General features: G+C 57.4%; 1 protein-coding gene across 10 annotated transcripts in view; it reads left to right on the top strand.

The window, feature by feature from the left end:
- Positions 1–27,804, top strand: part of SRCIN1 (SRC kinase signaling inhibitor 1) — a 148,241-nt gene that overhangs the window by 85,278 nt on the left and 35,159 nt on the right. For 8 of the 10 annotated variants that reach the window (XM_074979069.1, XM_074979068.1, XM_074979067.1 and 5 more), the window contains 3 exons: positions 25,367–25,559; positions 27,036–27,234; positions 27,632–27,725. In XM_074979069.1, coding sequence (XP_074835170.1) covers positions 25,367–25,559; positions 27,036–27,234; positions 27,632–27,725 — 486 coding nt within the window. Of the gene's footprint in view, positions 1–4,088; positions 4,208–12,787; positions 12,859–25,366; positions 25,560–27,035; positions 27,235–27,631; positions 27,726–27,804 lie in introns of those variants that run through there. The other 2 variants (XM_074979073.1, XM_074979072.1) reach the window with 2 other exon arrangements.

Genomic DNA, 27,804 nt, shown 5'->3' with positions numbered 1-27,804 from the left:
GCAGCTGCTGCTGCTGCTGGTTCTGCAGGAGAGACTCTTGTGTGTCTGGCTTAGTTGAGTCATGTTCGGCTCTTGGTTATGCTGGATGTTTTCTATAAGTTTTTCCATCCGTGGTAAGAATAAATTTTGTTCTGTGCACCGAGGCATGGGCGGATGTGCACCACTGGTAGACACACAGGCTGCCAGCTGTGGCTGCTCTGCTAATCAGCTGGGCGGCACCTGAATCTCTGCTGGGCAGGTGCCCAAGTGCTCACCTTACAGGGAACTGGGGTCACCCCCCTGTAAATCCATAGTCAAAGCACTGAAATCCGGTTTAACTGGTGTAGCAGTGCCTATGAGCCTGGCTCCTTGATTGTGATGGATGGGCAGCAAGCAGAGACAGAGGCTCAGCCTACCTTAGGATGCAGGTTTCAGATTCTTTCTCCAGCTGCTGGGTCAAGGCCCTCGATGGGCCAAGGAATAATTCACTTGCTAATCAACTCACAGCCTGGATGAGTCCAAACCCAGTCACTCTCGCACCACTGAGCTGTTTGTCCCCGTGTTCACCATTTCTCCCCCAGCCTCACGTGCAGCATGTCTCTGGCTGGGCTGCACTCGGCTTGGCCGACCGATCACACCACCCTCATCAGCTTCACTGGCTGCTGCTTCTTGTGCACAAGTGCCTCGTGTTTCGGAGAAAACTGTGAGGATCCCCATGGCCAGGCCCCGCTGACGTGTGGGAAAGGGGCAGTTGCGGTGGGCCTGGCCATAAGGGCAGCCTGTGGCACCTTAAAGACTGGCTGCAGCCCATGAAAGCTGCTGCCCCAATAAACTCATTAATCTTTTTGAAGGTGCCCCAGGACTCCTTGTTGGTTCATCTGGTTTTTGGGGTGCCAGCGGGGAGGGGGAGGGAAGATGGTTTTAAATCCCATCTCTGCCCCCAGTGGCCCCGGCTATTGCTAGCTTTAAAACAACCCCCGGCCCCAGTGGGGGAAAAACCATTTCTTTATCCAATGAAGCGGGCAAAGCCGTCACCACGCTGCTCTGAGTCAGGATTTGAATGTGGGCGTCTCACCTCCGAGGGGCCGGGCTTAAGCACCAGGCTATGGAAAGGAGTCATTGTGCAGACAGTGAAAGGAGTAATACAGCCCCCAGGTATCCACCCCAGGCGCTGACCAGGTGGGGTGAGCACTGGGCTGAGATTCTGCAGACATCTGCAATGGAGCAGTCACACAGTCGCTGCTGCGGAGGGGCTGGCCGGCAGTGTCTCCTGAGAGACATTGAGGGTCTGTGGCACTTGGGCTGGAGGTCCTGAGTGTCCGCTCTGCTTTGTAAACCTGGGTTTACAGCTGCCGGGCCCAGGTCTTACCGCTGTGCTAATGCATCCGTACTGACTCGGGTCTGTGGCTTGAGGTGCCTCCACGCTGCAAAGTGTCAGGGCCTGGACCAGTGGTCCCAGTAAGCTGAGCACTGGGGCAGCCGCCTAGGAGAGATTCAGGTGCCACCCAGCTGATTAGCAGAGCGCCCGCAGCTGGCAGCCTGTATTGCTATTGGTGGTGCACCTCCACACATGCCTGGGCGCACAGAACAATATGTGTTTCATTCGTAGATGGAAAAAATTACAGCAAATGCTGGCTTGGACCTGAGTCGGAGGGATTCAGGCTCAGCCCCACCCTCCTGAGCAGGACCGAGGCCCTGGGACCTCAGTACTGGCTGGCCCAAGTCAGACGGATTTTTGTGTGAATTGCAGGAGGGCTCAGACCTCAGTGCCTTGTAGATGCACCCTGAGCGAGCCGGGGAAGGTCCTAGCAGCTGGTTTGTAACAGGTGTGGGAAGAGAATAATAAAGCAGTGGATTGAATTGCCTAGTGGGGTGGTGGAATCTCCATCATTGGAACAGTTTAAGAGCAGGTTAGACAGACACCGCTCAGGGATGGTCTGTGCCCTGCTGTGAGGGCAGGGGACTGGACTTCATGACCTCTCAAGGTCCCCTCCAGCTCTAGGATTCCCATTTTATGCAAAGCAGCCCAGAAGTGCGTGACAGTTTGCAGCTAGTGAAGCAGCCTCCTCCGCTCCCCTGCAGCGCCATGGTGGGATGGGGGCCTTGCGTGATCAGAGGTGTGAGATACGCAGAGTGGATGGCTGGTCAGAGCTGCCACACCAGGGCATAGGCAAAGCTGGCTATGGTTTAGGGTTTCGCCTGGGGGGTGTCGGAGCCGTGCGTAGCTGTAGGCACTGTGGGATGGCGATAGAAGTGTATTGGAGCAGACCAGCCTCGGATCCCTCAGAGCAAGGCAATAACAGTTGTGCACCTGCCCAGGTGTGTGGTGCTGCACGGGGAGAGTGGAGAGGAATTCCACCCTGACCCCTGTAGCAGCCCAGCTGGTACCGTGAAGCGTGAGATTTGAGTCCCTGGAGCTGAGACAGCTTGGACTGTGGGGAGGCAGCTTGGCTTGGTGGATAAAGGGAGGCTCTGGGCACCAACTCGCTGCTTGTGCTGCTCCTCTGTGCCTCTGTTTCCCCCTTTGGTAAAGCCTGGAGGGCACCTGCCTCCGTTCTGCATGGTGCTGTGAGCTCCCCGGCTGGCACTGGTTATGGAAGGCGGCCCATGGTGGGGCGTGAACTTTCCCTCTGGTGGCCTCAGATCCTGAAGCAAATATGATCAGCTCTCTGCTTGTGTCTCTCCACTGGCTCCTCTGCTTTTCCACTTACGGTTCACGTGCTTACCCTGTGGTCGGGCTCTGCAGAGCTCTCTGCACTCTCGCTCCAGGCAGCCACACAGTGACCTCTGCAGGTGCAGGGAGCAGCCAGGCAGCCTTGCCTGTCTGACTCCCACTTGGGTGCCAGTGGGGCCAGCCGTCTTGCCAGAGCTTCGGGGAGGAGAAGGGGGTGGGTGTCAGGGTCCTGGCTTTGAGCTTAGCTGGGCCCCGGCACCTGTGCAGGGGAGGTCCCACCAGTGTGCCCCTCAGCTAGGGAGGAGCCGGGCCACTTACTTTGGGGTCTTTTCCTGAAGCAGATCTGACTTTGCTCCCTCTCTTGAGGTCATTGCTTCTCCACATCCCATGGATCTGAGGGACCAGTCAGAAAGTGAGGCAGGTGGAGCGTGAGCAGCGGCGGGGCCATGGTGCGGGCTGGCAGCTCTTCAAGGTTGTTCAGATCCTTCCCCTTCTCCATGGAGCTCAGCCAATGTGGACTTGCTTCTGTGCACGCAGGTGCCACGGTTCTGCCTCTAACCCTCCCAGACAGGGCACAGGGACAGATGATGCTGGCATTAAGGGCACAGCAGGAAGCCTGAGGATCAGACAGGGACCGTGGCACTGGGAGTCCCTCCCCATATTCCCTCTAATCTTTTCCATCCTTATGCCGATTTTTCCCATGCGTGTGCAGAATAATTTTATATGTGTGCCGAAGCATGTGCCAATGTGCACCACCAGCAGAAACACAAACCTAACTATGGGCGCTCTGCTAATCAGATGGGTGGCATATGAATCTCTTCTGAGCAGCCGCAGAGGGGCGCTGCTTACAGGGAACGCTGTTCCTACTTCACCTAGATTATCTGCCTCTGGGTCTCATCTTCTGGTCTCCAACTTGCCCAGAGTTCCCACACTCAGCTGGTCACTCGAGGCTATTTTGGCTAAGGACACGTAGAGCAACCAGTGGGAAGAATTCGAAGACCAGGAATATTCTTTGCCCCAGTCCTGCTGCAATAGGACCAGTGATATTCATTGTTCTCCTCTGGGGACCAAATCCTGCTTCTTCCTGCCCGCTGTGCTGCCCCCGGAGAGGCAGGGCAGCATGCTGTCAGGACACTGGTATGGGAATCTTGAGATCTGGGCCCCATTCCAGGGTCAGCAGATGGGCTGGGGTGAGTCACTCCAGCTCCCTGGGTCTATTTCCTCCTCAGTAAAATGAGGCGGATGACACATGCTCTTTGGCAGGGATTAACCCTCGATGGTGTGTAAAGGACAGTGGCGTCCTTGGAGCAAGGTCAAAGGCTTTTATTTATTGTTTTGCTCTGGGCATGGTCACCTCCTGAACTGGAAATCCTGCATACGAGCCGGCTCCTCCTGGCAGGGCCCAGCACCCAGGCTTCCCTCCCGCTCTCTGGGAGCGCCCAGGACAGCCTTTGCCCCATTGTAGTGCATTACAGTGTCGGCCGATTTCACAGCCTTGCTTCCTCCCACCGCCTTCCCTGCGTTGACTGAGTGACGCAGCAGCAGCCTTATGAGGTCAGTGGAGTTGCTGGAAGTTGCAGTGTGATGTCCTGGCACGTGGAGGTGACCTGGCAGGGGCTGTGTGGGGGAACAGCCTCTTCCTGGAGGACACAGTCCAGACCTGTTGGGCTGGCAGCAGAATCATTTTTTGTGCGCGTGTGCGCAAATGTGCACCACCCATGGAAACAAAACCTAGCACTGCTCATCAGCTGGGCGGCATTGCAATCTCTCCTGGGCGGCCGCCCAAGTGCAGAATCTACAGTGAACACCGTGGGCGGGTGCCATTTGCTCCCAGCTCTGGCTGGGAAGGAGAGGTTTGCAGCATGGCCTAGCAACAGCCACTGGCTGCATCTCCTAAGCGAGGTTGGGAGCATAAAGGGTCAAATCGTTCTCCCCTATGCAAGGGACAGTTTTGGTGGCTGCCCCAGACCCCGTGCGGTGGGGCACAGCGCCCTAGACTGCTGTCTTGCTCCATCTCCTGCCGTCATGGTAACGGGGAGGGATGCCCTCTGCTGCCTCCCTGGGCCAGGCCTCCCAAGTCATCTCCAGACTCATGTTGCTGGGAGAGGGGCTAGGGGCAAGGGGGCGGGACAGGGCAGGGCTTGGGGGAAAAGGTGGAGTGGGGCCTGCAGTTGGGGTGCTGGGGCAGAATTGCCCCGTGTCCCCCTAGGGATGGCCTGGATCTGAACCCACCCCTCAGAGAGGCAAATGCCAGGGGCTTCTCCTGAATCTCCTGGGGGAGTTTTGAGCTGCCTGGTTTCCCCTGACCTGCCAGAGCCCTTATGCACCCCTGAGCCCCTTCTGCTGCCTGCTGGGTGCTCTGCTGATCAGCTGGGCGACACCCGAATCTCTCCTGGGCAGCCACCCAAGAGCTCAGCTTGCAGGGAACCCTGCCCTGCCAGTGCCAGGCCCCAGCTCATCACACAAATGGCCCTTCCCCTCCCTCGGGCTGCCCATCACTCCCGTCTCTCTCCACTGCTGTTGTCAGGGAGCATCTGGTCTCCTTGTCCCACTGCAAATTCCAGAGTCCCTCCTCCAGGGCAGCCTGGCAACCAGCAACCTTTCGGTTACCTAGCAACCGCAGCCCAGTCAACAGGGATGGGGAGAGCAGAGACATCCGCCAGGCTCTGGTAATTGTCAGTTTGAGGAGTTTGCTGCTCTCCATCGCTCTGTGAAGGCCCTGCGCCCCACCCTGCCCCAGGAATGAGGCACTCCCTGGTGGGGGTTCAGAGCTCAGTCCACGACTCAGCACGTCTGGCGGGAGTGAGGCTGGGGTGCAGGCTGGGAGGAGGTCCCACCCTTGGGGGGCAGCACGTGAGCCTGGGGAAGCTTCCGTCCCACTCCTTCTGCACCCCGGCTCTGTGATGGGTCAGCCAGTGACGGGTAATGCTAGTTTCGTGCCAGCGGGGACGCAGCCAGCCTTTGTGCAGACTTGGCTGGGGCGGATCTACCAGTGTGCCTGTCCCCTACCCCCCAGATCCAGTCCTGAGCCTCTCGCACACGGCTAAGCCGAGGCCCTGCAGTGCCGACCCACAGCACCCAGAGTGCCTTGCTCTGCATAGCCCAGACCAGCCCTTGGCCCTTTCGCCTTCTCCTGGAACTATCTTGTGCAGAGCCTGCTATTAAAGCCAGACTGTGTTTGTGACATGGACAGATGTCCACTAAGTGGGACAAGACTGTCTCAATCTCATGGCACTTGTGGTCTGAAGAGAGAGCAGGGGAAGGACTAAGCAGACGTCCCTTTAGCCCAGGGGTCAGCAACCCCTGGCACTGGTGCCAAGAGCGGTGATTTTCATTGGCATGCAGGGTGGGAGCTGACCCCTGTCCCTCCCCCATGCAGCCGGGAGCTTGCACAAAGCCAAGCCGTCAGTGGATTAACAAAAGACCAGCTAATGCTCCCAACCATCCCCTCCGTGGTAAAGTTCTGCATCTTAATGACACTGTTATAAGTAGGACTGTTAGTGACTTTAAAAAGCGTCGGTGGCACTCGGACTGTACGTAAAGGTGAAAAGGTCAAATTTCGGCCCTCCACCTTGGAAAGGTTGCTGACCCCTGCTTTAGCCCTTCCAGCAGAATGTTGAGCCCCAGAACTTTTGGAGACTTCAGATGAAGCAGAATAAAAGTTACTGACAAATCCTACAGTAATCCTGGAGAAAAGAGGAGAGAAAGCGTGTATTGCTGCTGTATGAAAGTGGAATGTCCCATCTGTGTGTCATGAGCTCTGTAGTGCTAACAGCAAATGGAGATTCTCTCATCTTAAACAGGAGGACCCTGTGCTTGCTGGAGCAACCTGGGTTCTGTTCCATGTTCCAAATGGCCACAGCTTGCAGCATAGCGTCATCTGTGAAGCCCTGTGAGGGCAGAGATTTGTTCATATGTGCAGTGGGCGTGGGATTTCCGTTGGTGGGTTGAGGACTCAGGAGTTTGCCCAACCAATCCTGCACCCAGCCATGACATTTACTCATGTGAGCCAGGCAAATAGCAAGCAGGTTTAGCTCCCATAATCCTTCCGCTCCTGCTCCAGAGTGCAATAAACAGGCATTCCCATGCCCCGCCGATGGCCTTTTGTCTCAGCTGTGCTGCTCAGGCCAGTGGGCCACGGGCTCTTAGCGCAGGAAGTTTGTGGGGTTCTGTTAAGACGGCCAGGGTATTGGGTGCAGCTGCATGAGTCATGCCCCATATGCCAGCTTACCTGCTGGCCCGCGGGGGGGCTGGTGGTGGAAGCTGCAGCCCCCACGAGGTTTGTGATGATTCCCCTCAGCTCTGGGGGCTGATGGGTGCTGGAACCCCAAAGGAAAAAAAGGGGGGATGTGGAGGGCCTGGATCCAACCCCATTCCCTCCCCACAGGGCAGTGAGGCTGGCATTATGGGTCCCTACCCAGGGGGTGACCTGGCCCCAGAACAGAGGAGGCCTAGAGGAGGGGGCAGCATAGGAGTGAGGGGGCCCGATCCACAGTATCTCACAGGGCCCTGCCTATAGCTGGGGGCAGAGGGGTCTGCGAGCACTTGCCTGGCCCCTCCGGCCCCCACAACTTGACTTTGTCTCTGATTCCCGGGCGCTCCCTCAGGCTGCAGTAACATGCAGCTTTCAGGGGCTGCGGCTGCGCGAGGTGGCCTCGCGGGAGAACAGAGAGATTTACCGAGGCCTCAGCTTAACCCAGCGGCTGTGGGAACCTGCCAGGGTAAATGTCGACAGGAGTGCGGAGGCAGCGGCAGCCGAGGCTGTAATTGATTAGAAGCTTGAGAGTGAGCTGCCGGCTCCCGGCGCGCCCGGCGGCTGGCTGCAGACGTGACCGGCTTGGCCAAGCGGGCTGGGGAGCGCTGCCATGGGGGTCACCCAGCCTGCCTTGGCGTCGTGGGACCAGTGGACAGAGCAGCCTGGGGACAGGGGATTCTCTCGCGGCTGTCGTCTTTGCAGAAAAATCAGCGGTGTTCTAGGGATCTGCCACACCCCCCTCCACCGCCCAGGATGGGTGCATGGGGCCTGGGATCACCCTTTGCACCCGATAGCCTGGGGCCCGGTGTTGGTACGTCATGCATGCCGGGGCCGGAGCTCTGCAGACATGCACACCTCTAGGGCTGAGGCGTTCTCTTCCATGGGTTAGGGGCACAAGTGCATTGGGACCTACTCCCCAGCGTAGGAATCCAGGCCTGCGATTCAGGGTCTCTCTTTATTTTCATCCATGGCCAGAAGATGTTACGTTCTGTGTACGAGGCATGCGCGGATGAGCACCACCAATAGAAACGTGCTTCTGGCTGGGGGCGCTGTGCCCATCAGCTGGGCAGCACCTGAATCTCTCCTGGGTGGCTGCCCAAGTGCTCAGCTAACAGAGAACCCTGGTGTGATTTCCCCCTCCCTGACCTTGGGGTGTCAATGTGATTCCTGTCTAGTGCATGTCCCTGAGAGGCCACCTCCCTGAGCACCCTAGAGGAGTCCCCAGTCTCCCCTCCCTTGGTGACCCCCTTCCCTCTGGCCCTGCTCACCCCCAGGGTCAGGAGTGCAGGCCGGGCATTTCCTCTCCTTGCCCATTGCTTGTGGGGAGCAGCCGAGAGGCGGCATGGGAGAAGGGGAGGGCTCCCCGTTACGCAGCTGCTACCGCATAGAGGCCGTATGGGTGTGGGGCTCCCATGGGGGACATGCCCCTCGGTGCTTGAAGAGAGGGAATGAACAGGGAAGAGGGGGAAGCTGGTGGCTTAGCAATTCTCGCTGTGATCTGGGGGTCCCCGGACCCTGTCTCCACAGCACAGCCAGCCCAGCTCGACCCCAGCTCCCTCCTCCTCCCTGGGTTCAGCACTGCTCCCCCTGCCAGGTCCGGACTGGGGTGGAGCCAGGGAGCTGTGTTTGGAGACTGCCTTAGGATCACTGGGATGTGGGGGGAGCACCAGGGGCTCCCCATCCTGGTCCTTTTGCCAGAGAGGCTTCATGAGACGGTGCCGCCCTCTCCGGCCCTGCTGGGGGCTGGGAAAATGGGCACCGGACCTGAGTGAGCCCCCTGAGCGCCTGCCTGATGTCTGGGGCCAGGCCTGCTTGGGGGGGGATGTGTTGGTCGCGGGGGGGGGCACCATGGCTCTCCCCGATTAGAGAGGCCCTTGCTGGGGGCTGGGGAAGTTCGGCTCTCATGGCCCCACCGGGGGAGATGCTAGAGCAGTGAGCTCTGAGCAGCTGCGCACCCCTCGTTAGCAACCCCTGGCTCTGCTCCCTAAGCTTTGCCTTTGGGGGGGCTGGATGGGCCCCACAGCACCTCCTCCAGGCCAGGTTGGGAGCCACACTTCTGGGAAGGGCAAGTGCAAAGCTGGCAGGCAAGGGGGCCCAGTGCAGCAGGGTGCGAACCCTAACCCCAAGCGCCGTGCCGCTGCTGGGAGAGCATGCAGCAGCCTACACGGCAGCCCCCTCTGGAGGGGCCAGGCAGTTTTGGCTCCTGCTCTGTCGGGGTGGAGCTGCCGCCCAGCCACGAGCCACCTGCCAGCGGCTGTGATGGGACCATCACCGATGTGCACGAGGGTGGCAAGGAACCACCTGCTCTCCATATCCACGAGGCTGCCGAGCTCAAGGCTTTTAAATACTCAGCCGAGGAGTGACGGCCTGTGAGTACCCACCAGGCAAGGGACTGGCACAGAGAGGGGAGCTGGTAGCCGCCTGTGCCACTGCTGGTGCAGGGAGACTGGGAATCCCCAGGCTGGAATCAAGTGGCTCATTCTTTGCATCTCTCCTGTTTGCTCGCTCGCTCTCGTTCGTTCTTTCCTCGCTCTCGTTCGTTCTGTCTGGCTTTTGATGTTTCTTTCGCTGTTTTTCTTGTTCTTTCTCTTTTTAGCTCGTTATTTTCTCATTCGTTTTCTCTTTTCTCCCTCTTTCTTCCCTGTTCCCCTTCCTTATCTCCCTCACCTCTGCTGGAGGGCAGAAGAGTTTGCCTGTGCGTGGGCAGGGATTAGAGTGGACGTCAGTGCCCTCCTTAACCTTGTTTCAGGGGTAACCACATGGGGCCCTTCCGTGACTGGCGAGCTCCTGCCCCATTGTGGCTCATGTTTGGATCGCAGGGCAGCAGCCCTGGGTGTTAGTCAAGGGGTCTGGTTTAACCGCTAATCCGATTTTAGCATTAATCCAGTTAACATTGAGATTGGGATTAATTCCAGGTTAATCGGGATAAGCCTGACAAAATGTTGAGCATTAGACACTAGATGAATTATTGTTACCCTGGGCAAGACATTTTAATTCGTCAGTGAGTCCCAGCCAGGGGGTGGGAGGTAGGCCAGGCTGTGAGCCAGAAGGGGTCAGAAGGAGGAGCGGTGAAGCCAAAGTATGAAAGATCTAGAAACCAGCCGTGGGGGGTGGGTGTCCTAGGGGTCAGCCTGTGCCTCCAGGCTAGAGTGGTCCCTGAGCAGACCCCTCTCAGCTGCAGGGCTCTTGGGACTCCCAGGGCTGCAGGGTAACTTCAGGAGATGTTGGAGGAAGACTGCCTCATTCCCATTCCCAGCCTCTGACTCCTCCAGGAATGTTTGCTGCAGCATCTCTTCCCCATGCGGTCACCAGCTATGGAGCTGTGGCCATGTAGGTACTGTGGTGCACTGGGGAGCTGAGCCCCTCAACCTTTCATGCAGGCACTAGGAGTCAAAGTCAGGCCCTGCTGCTCCAAGTGCCCAGGCACTCTAGCAACGCTCCCTCTAATCTTTGCCATCCCTGCGTGGGATTGGTTTTGATGCACACACCAAGGCATATGTGAATGGGCACCACCAAGAGCAACAAAATCTGGCTGTGGGCTCTCTGCTCATCAATGGGGCAGCATTTGAATCTCTCTTGAGCAGCCCCAGAGAGGCACCGCTGAGAGGGAACACTGCCCCATAGCACTAGGAGCTAAAGGAGAATCTCCGTTTGCAGTACGGGATCCATGACACACAGTGGAGAGGTTCTGATTCCAGACACTGTAGGGCAGAGGTGTGTGTAGATGCCAGCCCAGAGCTCAAGGGTATTTTTGATCCCAGCTTCCAAAGTTAAGAGCCTAAATACCTTTGTGGCCGTGAGCCACACTGGCTAGTTCGTGACACTGTGCATGGCCCCACTGAATTGCAGCCATCTGTGGGGTGGGAGTAGCTGGTGCAGAGCATACTCCGTAAAGGTGCAGAGAGGTTTAGACAACTACCTTCACTTTGCGATTGCCAGCCTGACCCAGGGGATGACTCACCGGCACCAGGACATGCAGGAGGCCAGTCGCCCTTGCAGTAAATGGCTGGAGAGCTCAGCTGCCCCCTCTCCGGAAGCATCTTGATGTCAGCTTGTGGGTAGAGCAGGGAGCTGAGGAATGGGAGGGCACAGCTGGCGCCGAAGCCTCCAGTCCTTTGCTTCCCCTCTGGAGGTGGCATTTCCAGGACAAAAAGCAAGAGCTGCAGATCCCAGCTCAAAGGAGGAGGATGTCCCCACCCAGCTCACTGGCCGGTGCTGCTCCCCAGGAGGGAGGTTTCTTTGTAAAACCAGGACAAAAGTGATACGTGCTCAGGGGAATTTTATCCCCCCAGGGGAGCCACCCTGAGACAGAGCTCGTGGCTGGAGATGGAGTCAGTGTCTCAGAATCTAGGGCCCTTCCCCACAGCTCTCCTCTCGGCAGGCAGGAGCTTTTGAGCGTTATGAAAGGACACTTGGTAGAGCCCTGTCATCGCTTGGCGTACCGGGAATATTGGCGGTGCGGTGCTGCTCCCCCGTCCTGGCTTGCTGTGGGAGCACATGTGCATTTTAGAGACAGAGGCTGAATGATGACGGGAGGGGCTCAGGACCTCCCTGGATGTGGTTGGTGCTTTGCTGTGTCAGGTCCAGCACTGTAGTATGGGAGGGCTGGGATAGTGGTTAGAGCAGCATGGTAGGACCTGGCTGACCTGGTTTCAAGTCCCTGCTTTACTATCAACTCTGTGAGATCTTGGATGGGTTGTGTAGCCCAAAGCCTCAAAGGTATTTAGGCACCTATCCCCCAGGGGTCTGAGCTTTGCTTTCCCATCTGTGAAATGGGGATAAGAGTATGTCATTTTCCAATGCAGTCACAGACCTGGACCCCATTGCACTACATGTTTTTATTACTATTTGGTGTATTACAGCTGCACCTCAGCTCCCCAGTCATGGACCTAGACTCGTGGTGCTAGGTGCTGTACATTTGTATTGCTGTTAGGTTCATTACAGTAGCACCCAGGCAGTCCAGTCATGGAATGAGATTTTATTGCCCTGGGGGCTGTATAAGCACAGAACCAAAACTCAGCTGCACTCTGTCAATGACACAAGAGACAACAGGTGGATTCTGAGAAATGAGGAGGGCCAGGAAATGACGAGACCTTGGTCAGCGTAACAGGCAGTGCTCTCGGCATGGCAGCAGCCTCGCCGCTGGTGGCAGGTCTTTTCTGGGAGGTGTTATTGCAAAGGAGAGTTTTGAGGAGGGATGTGAAGGAGAACCAGGCGTGTGGCTTGGCTGCGGTTTGGGGACGTGACCCCTCCCAGCATGAGAGGCCGCAGGGGTGAGAGCCCAAAGGTGCTTGTTTGAAAACATGTCACATGGGAGCTGGATGAGGGGATCAGGCAGCTCCATAGCCAGTGCGAAACGCTAGATTAAGTTGGGGTTGGGTCCCAGCCCCTGGGGTTACAGGTACCAGTGTGCCAAGCCCTGCCATCGCTTCCCACGCTCTCCCAAGGAGAGCGCAGCCCCTCAGCCCGGGGGGAGGTGCCCAGCGACATTGTGATGAGGAAGGAGAGAAAAAATGCAAGAGAGGAAACGTTTTGGACAAAGTATTTGGGATTCTTCGCCTCCTCTCCTAAGTTTTAACGAGCTCTGTGGGCTGCTTGAAATGTTAATTCCGGGTAAAATTGTTATCAAAGTTTGTGTGGGAGGCAGATTTCCTCCTGGTTTTTGACCCACAGATCCCATCTCCCAGCATGGGGCTCTTAGCAAAACAGGTGCTAAAGAACCAGGCTTGTTCCAGCTGTGCCGAGGTCTCCCCACCATCCCCTTGCATTCTCTGCATTTTGCGTGGCCGGGTCTTCAAAGCAACCAGACGCCTGGCGCCCACCAGGGAGAGGATGTCTCTGGGAGGAGATTTCACACCCTGTCAGTATCTTTTTTTCAGATGGGTGAGGCCCACTTTGGCTGGGGCGCTGCAGGGTGAGAGCAGCGGGCGGGTCGCAGCGGCGGTGTCAGGTCAGTGGCTTTTCCAGATGTCTAGCGGGGGGTGCCCAACAGCTGTCTTTTCCCATCCCATTTGGGTTCTGAAATCCTGCTCAAAATGCCAGTCTGCTGGCAAGGGTGTGCAGGCTGGGCGGAGATAACAGCCCAGGCCGTGGATATAACCACCCTTAAAATGGTTTGCAAATATTGACCGATTGATTCATCCGGCCAGCTCCCGTGGGCATCCCATAAACCCTCTAGTGCGCAGATGCCGCCGCTGCCCTCTGGAGCGTGGTCTTAGAACTGCACAGCTGTGTTTCAGAGCCTCCACACTGCGACTGGAGAGTTACCTCCAGCTCCAGGGGGGCAGAGGGTCAGTGCTGTTGGAGCGGGAGGGTTCAAGTGCTCTCTGGGAGGTTCCCGGCAGGCAGGGGCTGGGAGGGTGTTAGAGATGGAGAATTGGTGACCCAGGGTGGGAGCTGGGAGTGGACTGAACTCTGCTCGGACGACTGGAGCATTGCCTGTCTAGCTAAGGTACTTACAGCAATGTGCCCTCTAATCTTGTCCATCCAAGCGCAGAATAATTTTTATGTGCGGATGTGCACCACCAGCAGAAACAAAACTTAGTCGTGGGCACTCTGCTAATCAGCTAGGTGGCCTTTGCATCTCTCCTGAGTGGCTGCACAAGGAACTCTGGTTGACAGATACAATTGTCCATCGACTGAGCCACCTCTGCCCCAGGGGTCTGGTTGTTCATACCCCCAGGGGATGTGGCTACATGAGTATAGGCGTTACTTCCAAAGGCCGGTGATCTAGGTAGAAAAAAGTGGATAGATTTGGGACAGGATCTGCTCTTTCTTTGCTTTAATTCAAGGTCTAACCTGCTGAGAGTGAGATCAAGGTGGTAAATGTTGTTAGTGGTCTGGTAGCACTGCACCCCAACCAAGGTCAGAGCTCTGTTGTGCTAGGTGCTGTACAGGCGCAGACCCTCTCCCAAAGAGCTTGCTGTCGGGAAAGATAAGGGACAGGAAACAGCCTCACAAACTTACCCAGCCTTAGATCTGTAAACTGAGTGCTTGGGCGGCCACCCAGGAGAGATTCGGGTGAGGCCTAACTGATTAGCAGAGCACCCACAGCCGGCAGCCTGTGTTTCTGCTGGTGGTGCACCTCCACACATGTCTCAGTACACACAAAATTTATTCCACACACATGGAAAAAATGCACAGGGACCCTGCCATGGGCCTGGGCCTGGGCCTTGAGCTTTAGCCATGCACTGAGCTCCCAGACAGCTCTTCCCTCTGACGCAGTAGAGACTGGGCTGCTCTTGTCATTTCGAGAAGGGCCCAGTCCTCCAGGGACGTTGAATGGGGTCGGTGCGTGGAACTGCAGCTGCTCGGAGCCTCACCAGGTTGCGGGGGCTGGGGAGAGTTAGTCAGATGCCGGCTTTGCTGACGGGAAGGAGATTACGGGCTCAGCATCTGACCAGAGGCCGGAAGTGTCTTATCTGCTTGGTAAATAACTTGTTGAGCTGCTGTGCCTTGGGCCTGGCTGGGGTTGCCGGCCACTTGCAGAGCAGGGTCAGAGCAGAGCACATCTCCGTGGCTGGAGTCAGCAGTGGGGATCCCAAAGCCAGCTGTGTTTGCTGGGTAGCAGCTGACAGAGGAGCCCAGGAGCTGGCTGGGCTCTTCAGAGAGCTCCGTCCAGCCGCGCAGGGGCAACTCAGCGCTGGCTTGAAGGAATCCCAGGCCCTCAGCTCTGCACAATGTGACTGGATGGAGCACGGAAAGGGGAGTTTGGGGGTGGCCTGGGGCAGGGCTGCCAGCCCTGTGCAACAGCTGCTCTCCCAGCACACCCCAGCTTGGCCCAGCCACCAGGTCTGGCTCCGGTTCCGGGGGTTTGCCTGGCACCAGTGGGATCTTTGGGGGCGAGGCCCGAGCAGCCCTGGCACTGCCGCCACTGCCGCCCTGTGAAAAGGGCTTATCAGGTCTGTGCTGCCCCTCACTGCTTCTTGGGGCTTCCTGGTGTGGGAGGGCTGCTGGGGGCTGGGTTTCCACAGACTGCCGGGCTGGGGAAGACGGAGGCCGAGGTTGGTTGGGGACCAATATACGGGGTGAGCGAGGGGGTGAAGGGATTATTTTGTGCACGGCTTAATTTTTCCTTTGGTTGCAAATTTAATTCTCAGCAGCTCTGACCTGTAAGTGGACGCACTATGTATTGGGGGGATCTTGGAGGGACCCACACCAAGGCCCAGCAAAAACTGGTCCCCGGTAGAAACTGTTCTTTAGCTACTGGGTGCCCCCACGCTGGCCTTAGCACTGCCCCGGGAGCACGAGGGGTTTGGATGGGCTCAGCGGAGGCAGATCCGGAGGGCAGGTGTCACTGGTTCACCTGCTCCGGTCCCTCTGCTGCATCTCTCTGTCCGGGCGGAGTGTTGGGACGTGCGTGGGAACACCGAAGCCCTGGAGCCTCCCAGAGGCCAGGCACCCCTGGCGCAGAAATGGTTCCGTCCCTGGTGGCATTGATGGCACGTCTGCAGGGCAGTTGAGTTAACCCCTCACTGGGATGAGTAAAGTGCCCTGAGCCCAGGCTCTGCAGTCGTCCCGCTCACGACAGGTGGCTGAGCATTTCCTTTAGAACCATGCTGGCTAGAGGCTGGTGTCTGGTGCTAAGTGAACATTCAGGTTCTGGAAAACGAGGTGGCTGCTTGGAGTGGTGCCACAGTAACCTACGGGCACGTGCCAGCTGCCACCAAGCTCTGGGCTGATGCTCATTTGGCAGGCACGGTAATTGCCGTCAGAGCCCGAATTGAAACCACCTGGGGCAGGGGGATCAGGGAATGCCCCTGCCCTGCATAGGGAGAGATTCAGGGGCTGCCCAGCTGATTGGCAGAGCGCTCACATCTGGCAGCGGGTGTTTCTACTGGCGGTGCGCATCTGCACATGCCTCCGTGCACCGAACAAAATTTATTCTTCCCACAGATGGGAAAAACGAGAGGGAACCCCACTGCCCAGGCAGCTTGTAACTGGAAATTAAGGCAAACCAGTTCTCCAGGCACGGCCCCCCAGTGCTGTTATGGGGTGGAGGGTGGCGGCCTGTAGCATGGGCCGGGGGAGGAGGAGGGAGGGAGCCGGGGGACCCAAGCCAGCCATGAGGAGGGATGCAGGGCGGGAGGACGGAGGGGAGAGCCATTCTTATCTAGCTGAGCAGACAGAGTGAACTTGTTTCCTCGCTGACAAAGAACATATTGTTGGAGGTTTGGGACGTGCAAAGGACTGCGGGATTGTATCTCTTTTCTAACTTGGGGGGAGACAGAAGTGCCTCCCCCCTTGCATAAGAGGCTTTAACGGTCCGTCCTTGGAGTAGCTGGCTCTGCGGGCTCTGGGAGAAAAAGGTTCCTTCCTCTTGCCTCCTGCCTCAGTCTCCCGCTCTGCACAGAGTGCCGTGAGACCGCCTCCCCCACAGGCTGGGAAGAGGGGCCGGGGGCTGCACCCAGGGTGACAGCAGAGCAAGTTGTATCTCACTCCCTAGTCGTTCTCCCGTTCCTGCAGCCCCTGGGCCAGCAGATGGTGGGTCACTCCTGGCTCCTTGCCAGGGAGGGCTGAGCAGCTGGCTCAGGCTCTTGAAGGATCTCAGTGCTTCTGCCAGAGATCCCCCTGGGCAGCACCACCCGCCCCAGTGGTAATTGCCGCCCGCTGTCCACTCAGCACAGCCGTTGGCCTGGACCACATGTTTGTGCCTAGTGGCAGTTCTGTGCCTTGCCCTTTCTTCTCTGCTCTTTAGCCAGATGCTTCTCACACGCAAACTGGCATGTCCCCTGCAGGGCTCCCTGGAAGTTTTTCCACCCATTGGCAGAATAAATTTTGTTCTGTGCACCAAGGCATGTGTGGATGTGCACCACCCATGGCAATACTCTCAGCCAGCCACGAGTGCTCTGCTAACCAGCTGAGCGGCCCCTGAATCTCTCCTGGGTGCCTGGCCACCCCAGCACTCAGCTTCTGGGGAATACTGCCATTTGTGTTCCGAGAGTGGGGTGCCAAGCAGTGTCAGCGCCCTGGAGAGCCCTGATTTGCAAGGGGTTCATTCCAGGGCTCTTTGCATTCCCCCAACGTCACAGTTGGGCAGGCAGCTCTAAGCCCAGCCTGTCCTGTATGAAAGGCAAGACGCTACCTCCTTTGCTTTCCTTGCACAGCTCTTGAATTAAAAGCTCCAGCAGGCCCCCCGCTGTCCCTGGAGCATCCCACTCTCGGTGCACGCTCGCTGGAGCATAACACACCCTCAGCATAAAAGCAGAGCCGCACCCGCTATCCTTTGGCCGGGGGACGCGGTGGGGCCCATTAGCCCTGGGGCGGAACGCCCACTCAGCATGACACAGGTCATGTCATTGGTGCACCGTGGTGCTGGACTGCAGGCAATCACCAGGGCCAGCTCTCCGATGGAATCAGCCCTGGCAAGGGAGGCTGGTCAGATCTCACGGCAGGAGCCGCAGCGAGGCAGGGGACTCGGCTTTTTACGGGCGTTCAGGCTCGTCCAGGCTGTGCAAATGTGTCTCTGCATCCTATGGGAACTCTGGTGCTGGTTGTGGGTGCTGAGCCCTTGAAAACCCTCCCTCCTCCGGCGCACAATAGTGTGAAGCCCAGGACCGCTTAACTCTTCGGCGCTGGGGCAGGAGGTCATTGACGGCCGAGCCTTGGGCATGGTGGGGAATTTCATCCGCGGCTCCCAGGGCGCTTTCCAGGGGTGACGCTCCCCAGTTTCCGCAGGGACAGATGGAATTCTCAGAGCTGATGTTCCCCCTGCCGTTCACGCTGCATCCTGAAGCACAGCTTAGCTGCAGGCGCTGCTGCCGTTGGGCAGCCGGCGAAGTCGCTGTCTGGGTGTGCAGCGGTGTGAGTGCGCACACATAGGGCAAAGAACTGCACCGCTCAGAGAGGCAGCTTGGAAATGCACTGAGCAGGTAGGGAAGCTCTTCCCCTCCTTGGGGGCGCACGGCACTCGATACAGACAAGGGCAGGATGAACATCACTCCATGTTGTGCATGCGGCAAGCCACCCTTTCCTGTCTCACCGCTCTGGGATCCCACGAAATAATGGACTCGAGCTTTTCCCTGGCTCTCTTCGTCTGGCCCGGGTTTGAAGCAGGACTCGCCGAGCAAGGGCTGCTGTCTGCGTTAGACCAAATGGTCGTAATGGCCTTTTCTGGGCTCGCCTGCACTGGCTCTCAAAGTGCTTTGTAAGTGGGGAAACTGAGGCAGGGGCTGGTGAAGCCATTTGCCTGAGGTCACCCGGCAGAGCTGAGAATAAAACCCGGAGCTCCTGAATCCTGGGCTGGTGCTCAGTCCATTAGGCCGCACTTCCTCTAATACAGTGTCTGTGTTTCCAACATGAACGCTCCCACTCCCAGTAAATAGCAACCCCCCGGCAAGATGGCAAAGGCTCAGCCCCCGAGGCAGCCCAGTGGAATAGTGCCTGGAAGGGCCCCTTTCTCTTGGGGTGCTGTGGTTCATTCCTTTTCCTGCACCCGCCGCTGTCTTGCTGAGGCCAGGGGCTGGGTTCTGCCTGGATACCGTCGGCACTGAGCATTCCCCACGGGAGCTTTGCAGTCGGTACCCATCTCCCCCCGCTGCTCTGGAGCACCAGCAAAGAGGCGGAAGTCGGCTGTGTCTGGTGTGGGCTGCTCCCCCAAGACCCAGCACCAGCTCCATCCAACAAGTCTTGGGTCCCACCCCTTTGGGGCCTGATTCACTCCCGGCCCGGAGCTCTGCTGTTAATTTCCCCCCAGCGCTAACATAGCGCCGTCGGTTTAGACAGCAGCGTCACCGCGGCCCCAAACCACGCTGAGGAGTGAGAATGAGAGGCAGTGGCATCTGGGAACAGGACATCATTTGCACAGGCAAGGAGCAGCGTTCCCTGCACGCTGAGGCTACGTCTACACGTGGAGCCTACTTCGAAGTAGCTTATTTCGATGTAGCGACATCGAAATAGGCTATTTCGATGAATAACGTCTATACGTCCTCCAGGGCTGGCAACGTCGATGTTCAACTTCGACGTTGCGCGGCACCACATCGAAATAGGCGCTGCGAGGGAACGTCTACACGCCAAAGTAGCACACATCGAAATAAGGGTGCCAGGCACAGCTGCAGACAGGGTCACAGGGCGGACTCAACAGCCAGCCGCTCCCTTAAAGGGCCCCTCCCAGACACAGTTGCACTAAACAACACAAGATCCACAGAGCCGACAACTGGTTGCAGACCCTGTGCCTGCAGCATGGATCCCCAGCTGCCGCAGCAGCAGCCAGAAGCCCTGGGCTAAGGGCTGCTGCACACGATGACCATAGAGCCCCACAGGGGCTGGAGAGAGAGCGTCTCTCAACCCCTCAGCTGATGGCCGCCATGGCGGTCCCCGCAATTTCGATGTTGCGGGACGCGCAATGACTACACGGTCCCTACTTCGACGTTGAACGTCGAAGTAGGGCGCTATTCCTATCCCCTCATGGGGTTAGCGGCTTCGACGTCTCGCCGCCTAACGTCGATGTTAACTTCGAAATAGCGCCCAACACGTGTAGCCATGACGGGCGCTATTTTGAAGTTAGTGCCGCTACTTCAAAGTAGCGTGCACGTGTAGACACAGCTTGAGTGCTTGGGCGGCTGCCCAGGACAGAGTCAAAGGCCGCCCAGCTGATGGGCAGAGCGCCCCCAGCCTGTGTTTCTATTGGTGGTGCACATTTGCACATGTCTTGGTGCACATGACAAAATTTATTCTGCACACAGATGGGGAAGATGAGAGGGACTGGGGCAGGGAGGTCTCTGACAAATTGGGGTGGGGGCAGGAAGGCTGCGACAGACCCAAGCAGCATGTGTTCGAGGCCCCACCTATGCAACAGCGGTAGCTGCAACAGGCGTTCGGGTCACAGCAAGGTGCCCAGCTGTCTTTATAAGAATCTCGCCATTGACACAGGGGGGCTGGAATTGGGCGGAAGGCCTGGATGTGCCCAGTGCTCAGGGAGGCAGATGGAGCCCATGTGCTAAGAAGATACGACAGCATTGTACCCAGGGACGGGGGAGGTCCCAGGATTGTGTGGCTGTGGCCATCAGGGCCTGCTTCAGAGCCCAGGCCTAAGCTGGGGGCAGGGGTGGAAGCCAGGGAGCGTGTAAGGCTGTGCTTTGTCTACTGACAGGGGAAGTCGTTAGCAAGGCAGAGTAATAAACAGCCGTTCTCTCAGCGTTAATGGGCCTCCGGAGGTCAAGGACAGAGCTGCCCTCGTGATCTACAAAGTCAAAATTTGCCTTCAGTTTTTCAGCTCCACGGATGGCCACTCCTCTCCCTGGAGACCAGCACTGGGCCACCTGTCCATATGTCCCAGGTGTGGGGTCCACACCGGGGCGGGAGGGAGGCCACACACACCCTGCCATGTCATTGGGCAACCCCGCTGGTGTCCAGGCAGGTCAGGTCCTGCAAGACTGGCCGTGGTGGGCCCATCTCTCAGAAGGGAGAGCTCCTGGCACAGCCCAGCCAGCTGAGGACTGCTGTGGGTGCAGACCAGGGTTCCCTTTAACTGTTGCCATCTGTGGGTAGAATAAATTTTATGTGCACCAGGGCCCGTGTGGACATGCACCACCAGTAGAAACACAGGCTTCCGGCTGTGAGGGACTGTGAGCGCTCTGCTAATCAGAAGTGGGGCTCACAGAAGTTTGAAGGGGCTTGGCTTGCTGCTCCTGGTGATCTTTAGGTGTGTGCATAGTGGCTTTCCTACAGGGCACAATAGCAAGCCCGCACCTCAGTCACCCTGCCAGGCTGGTTCCTGCCCTGCCTGGCCAGGCCCATTTCCCTCCATCCTGGGCTGGGATTAGGGCTGCAGGGCTGAGGAGGACGGTGCTACTGTGGCTGGTTGGTGCCCCCTTGGTGGGACCAGGAGGAGGTGGGGTGCACCCTTTGAATAGAGAAGCACCACCAGTGGCCCGTCACCCCGCTGGCTGCCAAACCTGGTTCTGCTGCTGGGTTGTGGTTAAGGCACCAGACTGGGATCTGGGAGATTGGGGCTCAAGTGTGGTTCTGCCACAGGCTGCTTACATGACCCAGGGCAAATCACTTGATCTTTGCACCTTGTTCTCACCCTGCCCCCTGAAGGATGGTAATAACGCTGCCCAGGGGTCCTGCGAGGCTGCGTTCAGTCCTGTTTGCAAAGTGCTTGGTCCAGTTGTTGGTCTGGCATCAGTCGCCCGACTGGGCGGGTGAGACACAGGTGGCGTAAACGCAGCTGCTGAGCAAGGCTGGCGATGTCACATTTCTTCTTCTAGCTCCGACGTCATAACCTCTGCAATGTCATCAGGTCCTAGGTCTCCCTAAGTGAAATCCAGTGGCTGGGGCTGTGCAGGGAGATCAGAGTACAAGGTCCAATTATCCTCTTCTGGCCTGGAAACCAATTCGTTTTCAAGCTACCATGTTTTTATTTAAAACCGATGCTGTAGTTCAACTCTTTGGATGAGGTTAATTACTCCAGGTCAGTTGAAACTGGGGCAGCAGCGGGAAGTTAATTCCCCGGAACAGCTGGATGTACCATGCCCCCCGCTTGTGAACAACCCCACTTCCTGCTTGTGAACCTCCCTGCCCCCTGAAATCAGCTGCTGCCTCCCTGCACCACTCTCTGGACCCATTTTGAAAGCACATTGAGCTCACCAGCCACCCTGAGACGCTCCCAGACTAAAGCCCTTAGCAACAAAGGCGACAGCATGGCAACAGCATTGTTGTCATGCAGATAGAGCGCCGGATGTGTGCGTTCTCCCTGGTTCAATCTATTTTTATTTTCTCCTGACAAAACGAGGGGGCGAGGGGAGGGCACACGCACTCGGACACGCTTGCTGCAGGTTGGCAAACCTGTTGCGCCAACCTCTCCCCCTCCCAGAGCCTTGTAGGTGTGATGGGTAGTTCAGCCCGGAACTTGGGTTCGCGTAAGGAGATTCTGGGAGCACTAAGGGGCAGAGAAGGAGCTGGCAGGAGGTTGGAGCAGGAAACCACAGCGGGGAGAGGGCAGGTGAAGGGGCACAGAGAGAAAAGGGACGTGCTGCTGGAAAACGGCCGTCAATCCAGCTACACTGAATACAGCGAGTAGAACCAGAGCACAGGCAAATAATGCCTGGTGGCTACTGACAGCTGCAGGGGGCAGAGTTAAGGTTATGTGGGTGCGTACCTTCAGTCTGTGAACGAGATGTTCTGGGCAGGCACAGGCTGCTGTGTCCACCAACATTTTTGGTTTGGGCCTGTGTGAGGAGGCAGTATTGCCTACTGTGGTGGTTCTCAACCAGGGGTCTGTACATCACTGGGAAGCAGAGCTCTTCCAGGGGTGCATCAGCTCATTTATATATTTGCCTACTTTTACAACAAGCTACTTAAGCACCAGTGAAGTCAGTGCAAGCTATTTGTCATGGGATGGAAGGCAAAGTTCCCAGCTATTCCCTTGTGTGGAATAAATTTTGTCACATGCACTGAGGTATGTGCCAATGTGCACCACCAGGACAAACACAAACCTAGCAGTGGGCGCTCTGCCAGTCAGCCAGGCAGCACTGGAATCCCCCATGCATGGCCGCACAAGCGCCCAGCTCACAGGCCACGCTGGTGGGAGGAACAGAACAATAACTTGTTCCTGACACAGCCTCTTGGGAAGCGCTAGAATTCTTCCTCGAGGAGATCACAGGGCATGTGTGCCCACACTGTCACCCTGTGCCTCCTGGCCAGGCTTCCCTGTAATCCGAGCGCTGGGGCGGCCGCCCAGGAGAGATTGGGGTGCCGCCCAGCTGATTAGCAGAGCGCCCCCAGCAGGCAGCCTGTGTTTCTACGGGTGCTGCACATCTGCACAGGCTTCAGTGCACCTAACAAAATTTATTCCACACATGGATGGAAAAAGTTAGTGGGAACCTGGCTCCTGGTTCAGTCACAGATCGCATCTCCGTGCGCTCACCAGCTCTGAGCCGGGTGCCCTAAGTGCTTGGCTGTGCTGAAAGCTGCAAGGTGGCCCCAGCAGCCAGCCTGGCTGCGATATGGCTACCCACTGGCTACCAAATGCCACCCTCCCCCGGACTCTGCAGGGCAGCACAGATACAATCCATCCCATCCCATCCCTCTCTCCTCTCCCCACTGAACCCCTATTCGGGCCAGGTCTAAAGCCCAGAACGGAAAGCTTCCCAGGCTTTGGATCTGGCCCATTGGCTCAGCTCCTGCTCCCAGTCAGCAGGATTAGGCCCGTCCAAGTGAGAAACTGACTTTTCCCCATTTGCAGTTGGAAGCCCCTTTTTGCCCATGTCTTTGTTTCCATGTAAATTACAGCCGCTTCTCCGGCAGCTCTTTACTGGGAAAGCAGCCCATAAAACCTCCCCACCCACCAGGATAAATTAGATTCCCGGCAATGCCTAAGTTACGTAGTGGTGAGGGCTGCTGCTGTTTCACATTGGGGGTGTTTGGGGGTTTAAAATGAGAGATGATGCTCCTTTGAGGTCCCTTTCCTGCACCGCAGGAGCTGTCGGTTCTCTGTGCTGGAGGACTCCACTGTTTAGAACCAAGCCCCACACGTCTGGTGATCAATAACCAGATGGTTTCCATGCTGAGTCACAGCCACCTGGCTGGATCCTGGCATTTCCATGTGCAGGTCGGGTGGCTGTCAGCCGGGGCCACTTGGGGGCAGGACTCCCGGGTTCCAATCCTGGCCAGTGGTTCCCAACCTGTTCACGAGTGCGGGTCCCCATTCACCCCCCACAAACTGTTCTCAGGCCCCCATCAATATCCGTTCTGGCCACCAGGTACGCTGCATGAAATGGAAAAGTAAACCACAGCCTAGATTTGTGGACAGCGATTCATTAAAAATAATTTAATTTAAAAGTAATAATAGGTTGTAACTTTCCAATTTATTTAAAACTTATTTTCTATGGTCATTTTCATTTCTCTTTTATTTTTCTCACGGACCCCCTGCAGTACCTCTGTCTGCAGACCCCAGGCTGGGAACCATTGATGTAGACTCATCAGAGCGCGTCACTTGCTCACTCATTTTGGATGTCCAGTTTGAAGCATCCGTTTATGACCTCTCTGGGCCGGGACCTGTCTCACTCTATGGGCACGTACAGCACCTGGCACACCAGGGACCTGATTGCACATGGGGTCTGTAAGCACCCGGCACAGCAGGCCTTGGTCTCAGCTGAGGTCTGTGGGTGCTAGTGCAATTCAAATCCTGCAACTTCCGTAGAAAGTGACCCCATACGCACTGGGAATTCATTCCACCATCTGTATGCCTTTGGCAGCAGTGCTTTCCGTCTCTTCACCTGAGGGCCGATTTCCGGAGGCGCTCTAAACCTGCAGCCCCCAGACTTCAACCGCAGCGCCGATGGAGATCCTTGTGCTGATGGGATCAGCCTATTCCTGGTGCGCGTATCTTTCTTTCCCTAGGTACAGCGTAGGGTATGAAATGCATTGGATTATACAACGCTTGCACCTGGTACGCTTTGGTCCTAGTAAATATAGAGAGAGACCCACACTGCAGGGTTTACAGCTGTCTGTGCAGACAGCTCCTGCCCACCGGCTGAGTCCTTCCACAGAGGATGTATGTTTGTTTGGCTCTGTGAAATTCGACTCCTGGCATATAAAGTTTCTACTGTTGATGTGCAGAGCCCCCACAGCCAGCAGTGTGTGTCTCTATTGGCGGCACATGTCTGCACATGCCTTGGTGTGCATAACAAAATTTATTCTGCCCGTGGATGGAGGAGCTAGAGGGACCCCCGTCCCTCCCAGCCAGAACCCGTCTGCTTCTTTGCTTCCCGAATATCTGGACATTTAAGCTTCTTAGGAGGTAGCTCCTTGCCACTCTGGCTAGCTAGCTAGCCCCCTTGAATTGCTCTCCTTAAGCCAAAGCTGGGTTCTGTCACCAGGGGGCTTTTCCCCATATGCGAGACATAACCCTCCTATGTAACCTTGGTGCAAGACATCTGGTGATTTTCAAGACCCCTGGTACCAGTGCCCTCCTGAAACAAAGGTGCAAAATGCAGGAGCCACTAATAGGGTCCCTGAGATTTTTCCCATCCATGGGCAGAAGAAATGTTATTACGTGCACCAAGGGGTGAACAGGTGGGCACCACCAGTTGAAACACGCTGCCGGCTGGGGGCGCTCTGCTCACCAGCTGGGCGTCGTCTGAATCTCTCCTGGGTGCCGCCCGAGTGCTCAGCTTGCAGCCACGCTGCCGACTAAGGTGGCTTTACAGTGCAGAGCAGGGAGACAGTGGGTAGGAGAGTGCAGGAAACAGCAGATGACCGTAGATGCTGAAAGCGAGGGATGAGAGTGGCCTCGAAATGGAGTGGGGTGTGGAGTCGAAAGCAGGGCCCTTGGCTGGTTTGGCACAGGGTGCAGAACAAAACCCAACCCGACCCTGCCTCCTGGGGTCAGAGCACGTCCCCGGCCCTGCCTCGGAGGAGGTGCTGTGCTGGTGCCCTGGCCATTGCAGAAGGGAACTCCCCGCCTCCATGAGCTCTAGGGAGCGCTCTCTCACGGCTTGTCCCTTCTCTTCCAGACGAGAAGTTCGCGACACTCCCAGGGCTCCCAGCCTGGCCTGGCCGATCAAGCCAAACTCTCCTTCGCCTCGGCTGAGTCCCTGGAAACCATGTCAGAAGCCGAGCTGCCCATCGGATTCAACAGGATGAACCGGTTCCGGCAGAGCTTGCCTCTGTCCCGCTCCACCAGCCAAACCAAGCTCCGGTCGCCAGGTACCGCCGGCTGACTCCCACCAGGTCACCCCTGGAGTGGTTTAACCCTTCACCCCACCTGCCCCTAGGCCTGGGGCTGGCAAAGTCCATCCCTGGGACTGGGGGTTGACAGCGGGTGTGCCTGTCTCCTCTAGTGGCTGGCTCTGCCGACCACAACAACCTGCGACTTACCGACAGCGGAGGACAACCGTCCCATTGTTACCCGGACAGTCCCTGATTCAAGCTGTCTCACAGGTGGCTGACTTCTTTAGAAAATGGGCAAATTGTCCTGTATTTTGCAGGACCTCCTGTTCCCTGGCACCTGTTGTCTCAGGGTGGCAGCCCCGACTCCCAGGGAGCCCATCCATGGGGCAGCTGCCCCATTCCCTGGCAAGCTCCTCCATGGGGCAGCTGCCTCATTCCCTGGTGTCCACACCTAGGAGAGGCAGCTCCCACTGCCAGGGATCCCATCCATAGGGCAGCTGGAGGGTGCAGAGCCCCCATCCCTGGTGCCTCACTGTGGGGCAGCAGCCCCGATTGCCAAGGAGCCCAGACATGGGACAGCAGCCCCCATCCCGGAGGCCAGTGTTCCAGATTTGCCATAGGTCTATGTGGTCACCCTACTAGTTTAGCTCTAGTGCAAGGGGGTGTGTTGTGGGGCAGGGATCCGTGGTCAGGCAGCTGGGAATTCCCCCTTTGGATTGGATCCAACCAGGGGCCCTCTGTCAGTAGCCAGGGCCAGCTAAGAAACCCTTTGATGGCTACTGTGTCTGTAGGAGGAGACACCTCTTTCTAACCTCCCATCGGCCCAGGCGGGCACTTGGCACGTCTGGTCTGCAAACGCTGGTCGCTTATTGTTCCCTGGCCCGTCAGCCCCCCTGCATGCCTGCCAACAGCAGAGAGCCTAGCAGGCGAAGCAAGGCCCTGCACACCCGGGGGCAAGCTGCTCCCCTTTAAATGCGCAGAGTTCCCACAGCTCTAAGCAGCGAGTGATCAGAGTCGCTCGGGAGCGGAAGAGATGAATGTTCCTTCATGCAGCAGCTGGAACCTCCCCTCCGACTGGCGCCAGAGTTGGGGGCTGCTTTCAGGGAGCAGCAGAGGAGTGGTGAGCATGGAGCAGGGGAGGAGGAAGGAAGACAGAGAAGAAAGTGATCACTGTGGACGAGCCAGGACTAGAAATCGGTGCCTGACGGCAGCTTTCCAGCAGTGTCGAGAGCAGCCGCAGCCCTGGAGCCTCCTGATCTGTGAAGGGTGAAATACAGACCCACTGAGCCTGGGTCACTAGCACTCGGGGACATGCGACTGTGTCACGCTTCCCACATCTGTCTGGGTGTGACTGTGGAGTAGGGACCATACCACGGGGGTCTATAGATGCCAGAGCAGGTGGGGAGAACGAGGCACAGAGACAGGACTAGCCCCCAGGTGCCTTTGCACTGCTGTGCTGTCTGTCAGTGCCTGCTTGGAGCCAAGCATTTATCGCCCCCCTCCCATCTCCAGGGGTCCTTTTCCTGCAGTTCGGGGATGAGACACGCCGCGTCCACATCACGCATGAGATCAGCAGCATGGACACGCTGCATGCCCTCATCGTCCACATGTTCCCCCAGAAGCTCACCATGGGGATGCTGAAATCGTCCAACACCGCCATCCTGATCAAGGACGAGTCACGCAACGTCTTCTACGAGCTGGAGGACGTCAGGTGAGGGCCCGAGGGAGGCAGGAGGCACTCAGACGGACAGAGGGTGGTCAGAGATTCTGTTCCAGCTGGGCTCAGGATTCCAGCCTGGGTTGGTGCTCCCTGCATGGGACAGAGCTGGTGTGTTGTTCAGGCCAGCTGGCCCCTCGCTCCATTGCCTCTCTGCCAATGTCCAGAGGGAGCTGAACTCTTCTTTCTCTCGCACACCTGCCCTGGCTGATCACTCCCTGGTCCCTGTGGGTTCCTGGCCCCGTTGCCTGCAGCAGACGGATGTCCTGACGCGTGAGATTTATTTACCCCCTTTATGCGTGGCGATGGCAGTCCATGGGCTGGCGTTATCCAGGGGCCACACTGCCAGGCTGGTGGGCAGCCCTGTTCACTGCTTCACCTTCTCTTTCAGGGACATCCAGGACAGAAGCATCATCAAAATCTACCGCAAAGAGCCCCTGTACGCCTCCTTCCCGGGCTCACACATCACCAATGGGGACCTGCGGGTAAGGAGTGTGAGAGGGGCTGTCCCATCTTATTCTGTGCTGGGGTGGGGAGGAACTACCCCACTTCTGTGGGGCCAAG

This window comes from Carettochelys insculpta, chromosome 28 (genome assembly GCF_033958435.1).
Source record: "Carettochelys insculpta isolate YL-2023 chromosome 28, ASM3395843v1, whole genome shotgun sequence".
Taxonomy (NCBI): Eukaryota; Metazoa; Chordata; order Testudines; family Carettochelyidae; genus Carettochelys; species Carettochelys insculpta.
The sequence above is the reverse complement of the archived record's forward strand: the minus strand, read 5'-3'. Positions and strand labels throughout refer to the sequence as shown.